Source organism: Alnus glutinosa, chromosome 8 (assembly GCF_958979055.1).
Source record: "Alnus glutinosa chromosome 8, dhAlnGlut1.1, whole genome shotgun sequence".
NCBI lineage: Eukaryota > Viridiplantae > Streptophyta > Magnoliopsida > Fagales > Betulaceae > Alnus > Alnus glutinosa.
Genome location: NC_084893.1, coordinates 16,216,740 through 16,222,308, shown reverse-complemented (window position 1 = coordinate 16,222,308; position 5,569 = coordinate 16,216,740). Strand labels below are relative to the sequence as shown.

Below are 5,569 nucleotides of genomic sequence, written 5' to 3'. Positions count from 1 at the left end.
TTACATCAGCAGTCAAACCAGGCTTGTTCGAAATATCTGAATAAATACACAACATGCTTTTCAAATTATCACTTGAGAATTTTTTCAAGAGATTTTCAAATTCCTTTAATTTATTCTCAAGTGAATCAATAATGTCAAATAGAATGATATTCTCAGATTTCAAAGAGTCAATCAAAGCATGTGATTTAGATAACTGAACAATCAAAGACTCCTTTTCTTCATCTTTTTAAGCTCTTTATAAAAAACTTTAGAATGTTGAGCATTCTTCAATTTATTAAAAACCTTAAAGAGCTTAATATCAGAATCCTCATTAGATAACTGAGAAGAATTCATGATAAAAGGTTTAACAAAAAATAGAAGTCACAAAAATATGAGGATCACTCTCAGGAAATAAATCCTTAACAGAGTGTACCTGCTCTGATACTAATTGAAAATTATTGGACTTCTAATTAACTGTATATGTGAACAGTGTGCAACAAAATATTAAATGCGGAAATTAAAGGAGACAAATATTTTGTTGACGAAGTGGAAACTCAATTAAGAGAAAAACCACTCCGAGGCAGCCCAACCCTAGATATCCACTATTCAGAAGACAATGCTAGTTACAAAGTAGTAGCACTCACATATCCCTGATGCAGTGGTGTACCTTGAACTCTAACGTGTAACCCAACACGAACGCCTCCCAACCAGGTCTCCTACCTGAAGGCGTCTTCAATGGAATCCTTTACCTTAAGGCCAACCCCTAAGATAGACTTCAGATTAAGCGCAGCAATAGTACACACAACAATGGCTTCAGAGAGATGAACTCAGCTCAATGATCTCACAATATAGCTCTTTAAGCACTAATGGAATTCAATACCGAATTCTTGCTGTTCTCAAGCCTAGGGGCCTCTATTTATAGACTGACGATTCAAATGAGCATCTTACTTGATAAAAATTGGTCGCCGACTGGACAGTAGTCAAGGGCCGTTCAGACGGATAATTGTGCGATCAATTGTCCGAGAATTTCGCTGAAATTCTTTCCTGAAATGAGCTGCGTCTGGACGGTGGTGCCCTGTCGTCCGGACGGTCACACGTCCACTGCAAGTAATTTCCATATAGAGGCTTCGCGCGTCCGGACCAGGAGGATGGTCGTCCGGACGGCTAATCTGATCTACGCAATTTCCATATCTGATGCTCGCTCGTCCGGACCATGATGACTGGCATCCGGACGTCTGGATTTGAATTGCAATACTTGACCTTATGGATGAGTGCGTCCAGACGGTAATCCACATCGTCCGAACGGTTGCAACGATCTTCCCATAACTGTGTTTTGGAAAGAGATCCTGAAGCTTTGTCGAACACTGAGTGTTGTCTGGACGTGCTGCTGAAACATCTAGACGGATGCAAGCTAGAGCAGTTCGAAACTTCACGACACAAGGGAAGGTCCGGACGGATGATGCTTTAGACAGAAGGGCATCTAGACGGTATGGCATGTAGTCCGGACGGCTGGCACTTTTGACAGATGGGCGTCCAGACGGTATGACATGTTGTCCAGACGGCTGACAGGGAACTGGATTTTCTAACTTGCGAACTGTGCAGAATCTTCTGGAAGCACTTCTGAATAGCGGAATCCATATTAAAAAGCATCTTTACAAATAAGTAATTTTGTCCAACAGAATGTGGCCAATTACAAACTAAGACGTAGTGCTTTCACCGATGATTAAAAATAGTGATTTTGGTTTTGAAAACTAAATCAAACGTAGGTCCAAAGACTGAAAAATCGTCCATGAACATTTCAAGAATTTTTTCTACCATATCCAAAAAGATAGACATCATACACCTTTGAAATGTTACATAATCCAAAGGGCATGCGTCTATATGCAAAGGTATTGAAGGGACAGGTGAAAGTCATCTTATCTTGATCTTAGGGATCAACGACCACTTGATTATATCCTGAATAACCATCCAGGAAGCAGTAATAACTTTGGCCAGTAAGATGTTCTAGGATTTGATCAATAAAAGGCAGTGGGAAATGATCCTTCCTAGTTGTGGAGTTGAGTTTCCAATAATCTATGCATACACGCCATCCAGTGGTCGTGCGTTGCGGAATTAGGTCACCAGATGAATTCTCAACCACGGTGATACTAGATTTCTTGGGTACCACTTGTATGGGACTTACCCATGTACTATCCGAGATGGAGTAAATGATACCCGTATCCAACAATTTAACCACCTCTTTCATAACCATGTCCTTCATGTTGGGATTTATTCTCCGTTGTGCCTCACAAGAAGGCTTAACATTATCTTCCAAATGAATGCGGTGCATGCAAAATGAGGGGTCAATCCCTTTCAAATCGCCTACACTCCAACCAAATAGCCTCTTTGTGTTCCTTAAGAACCTCCAGTAAATTGCTCTCTTGGGCATCTTGCAAATCAGACGCAATGATGACTGGGAGAGTCTCATTAGAACCTAAGAAAGCATACTTGAGCGTTGTAGGAAGCTGTTTTAACTCAAGTTTTGGTGGAGAAATAGGGGAAGGAATATGAGGAATGCCCAACGTACTAGGTAAAGACTCATTTGGTAATCTCCAAGGAGGAACATCTATTGCAGCCGCAGTGTCAAGCAAGGAATTAACCTCGTCAACATAATGCTCCGTGTTGAAGTCTTCAAAATCAAAATGCGTCAAGCAAGCCTCTAACGGATCTTTCATCAAAAGGTGGGGTAGTGTGTCTTCAACAGCGTCTTCAATCATGTCTAATAAGAAACACTCACTTGTATCCGACGGATGCTGAAAGGCATTAAAAATGTTAAGCCTTACTTTCATGTCCGCAAAGATTACCTTCATCTCTCCAGTCCTGCAATTTATGCATGCGTTAGCTGTAGCTAAGAAAGGACGTCCCAGGATGACAGGGATAGGCTTTGTGGGATCTGGGACAGGTTCTGTATCAAGAACAATGAAGTTTACTGGGAAGTAGAACTTGTCCACTCTAATAGTAACATCTTCAATGACATCACGAAGACAACCATTGTGGGTTTTAATTCTCCTAATCCTAGTTGGACATAGACCGAGTAGGGTAACAAATTAACACCTGGGCCTAAATCAAGGAGGGCCTTCTCAATGGCATGGTCTCCAATGATACATGAAATAGTAGGAGCACCAGGGTCTTTGATTTTGGGAGCAACGATCTGTTGGATCAATGAACTCACTTGCTCGGTTAGAAGAATTTTCTCTGGACTACGCTTCCTCATATTCCACTTTTGGGTACATAAATCTTTTAAAAATTTAGCATAAGATGGGATCTGTTGGATAGCATCGATGATGGGGATATTGATTTGTACCTGTTTAAAAATATCCATCATCTTTTGAAACTTTTCTCCTTGCTTTCCAGCACAAGGAGACTCCTTGAAACGTTCAGGGAATGGAGATCTAGTCTCATAAGGTGTCTCAAGAGTAGTCTTCAACTTCTCATTAGGATTTTTAAGGGGCCAACTTGGATTTGGCAGGGGTTCATCCTCTTCAGTGGCTCTTAGTCCAACCTTATTATCAACTGTCTTTCCACTCCTCAATGTTGTAACCGCCTAGACTTGTTCATGGGTTCCGCTTCCGAAAGCATTCCCATCGACCATATATTGTCCCTTAGGGTTGGCTACTGGTTGGGAGGGAAGTTTTCCTTCTCTTCTCTGGTTAAGTGCATTTGCCAGCTGTCCAACTTGACCTTCTAACTTGGCAATTGATTGGGAATGAGAATTCAACATTTTGAGTGTTCGCTTCCGAATTTCCAAGTGCAATCAATACTTTCTCCTCAAAATCAGAATTCTTAGGAGGAGGAGGAGGAGCTGACTAGTACTGATATTGAGGGGGCCGATAATCAGAGGATTGGTTATAGGATTGATTAGGAGGCAATGGGTGTGCCTGATTATGCACTCTTAAAGAAGATCCTGAATTCCCTGGAGCTTAAGCTCGCCATGAGAAATTCAAACGATTTCTCCATCAGGGGTTATATGAATTAGAATACGGATCATTAACTGGCCTGGAGAAGGCTGCATTCACTTGCTCAGGAGGAACTTCAGAAAATTGTCCTATGATGGGACAATCTTATGCCTGATGTGATGGATTTGAGTAGAATGAACATACTTCTTGTGGAGTAGCTATGTGAGGGGCGGTTGTACGCACAAAACCAGCGGCCATAATCTGATCAAATTTCCTTATTAAGGCATCCACCTTAGTAGTCATGTCTAAGGGATGGCTTACTTAAAAAATGATCTCACTTTTTTGGTTCTTAGACGTAGGTGTCCTACGACCGGATGATGAATGGTGCAAATAGTTCTCAGCAAGATTATCAAAAAGGGTCCACGAATCTTCCTTATTCTTCAACCTAAAGGTACCTCCACACGAGGAATCTACCATTTGTCTATGAGGCTCAATTAAGCCATCATAGAAGCACTGAATAAGCTGCCACTTAGGAACAACATGAAGTGGTGTAAAGATCAAGAAAATAAATAGGACATTTAACAATTAATAAATTTTATTTATTAAATAGATGGGACTAATAATTATGTTCTAGGTGATAATACTTGTATTATAGAAATAAAATAAATCTAAGATAAAATAATAGAGTTAGAATAATAATGTGTCCTAATGAAATTAATAATTAATTGTATTGATGAAATATGGTTAGATTAAATGTAGGGTTAAATATTAATTGTCAAAAGATAGGATCTTTAAATTAGTTGAGTCCTGCAATGATTTATAAAAGCTGGGGGCTTTAAAAAATAAAAGTAGATTCCCCTTGCCACGTGTCAGCACACGGTTGGCTAGGTGGAGATAACATTATCTCCACCTAACCACCCACATGGTGACATGTGTCACCCTATCCCTCATTCTTTTCTTCTTTTCTTTCTCTTTCCCCTCACGCACGTTCCTTTTCCTCTTCCTTTTCATTTTCTTTCTTCTTTCTTCCCCTCTTCTCCTCCATTCCGCATGTTGCCCTCCTCTTCCCCTTTTCTCCATCACCTCGTCTTACACACACATTGAGAGAGATCAAAGCTTGAGAGAAATGATGCAGAGTTTGAGAGAAGAAGAAGGATCCGGCCGTTGAGGATGATGGAGATGGAAAAATGGAGTTTCTGATAAGCGTCGAATGTTGCACATTCAAGCCCTTTAACTTATATATGTTAATTCCTTAGCATTATTATTTGTTTAATTTTATATTATTTTATTATTTTCAGATTTTTAATAAAGATGCAATTAATTCCATTGATTTTGGGCTTAAAGCACACTTTGAGAAGATCTAGAAGATATGTTTAAGCTTAACCAATCATAATAGAATACCTATATGATGTGGTTAAGTTTAATCAAATCAAGAGAAGGATTAAATCGGAATTTCTCCACTAAGAGTCAAAATCGGATTGGATTCAAATTTGGATTCTGCATATGTCTCAGTGTTTAGATCATAACTTTTTCTTCAAATATCTGATTGCAACAAAATTGGTGGCGTTGGAAAGCTAATAAAAACTAAAACAAATATTTCAGAAATATCTTTTTCTAAATTCAGATGTTTACTATGCCAAAATCGCCCCGCAATA

The 5,569-nt window shown here is 39.5% G+C and overlaps 1 protein-coding gene across 1 annotated transcript; it reads right to left on the bottom strand.

Annotated features, from left to right (window-relative positions):
- Positions 1–2,321: 2,321 nt before the first annotated feature.
- LOC133876162 (uncharacterized) lies at positions 2,322–4,217 on the bottom strand. Its single transcript, XM_062314447.1, has 4 exons — positions 4,119–4,217; positions 3,323–3,562; positions 3,073–3,238; positions 2,322–2,983 (listed from the first exon to the last, which is right to left on the bottom strand). The coding sequence occupies exons 1-4, from the start codon at positions 4,215–4,217 to the stop codon at positions 2,322–2,324; spliced, it is 1,167 nt and encodes a 388-aa protein (XP_062170431.1).
- Positions 4,218–5,569: the final 1,352 nt, after the last annotated feature.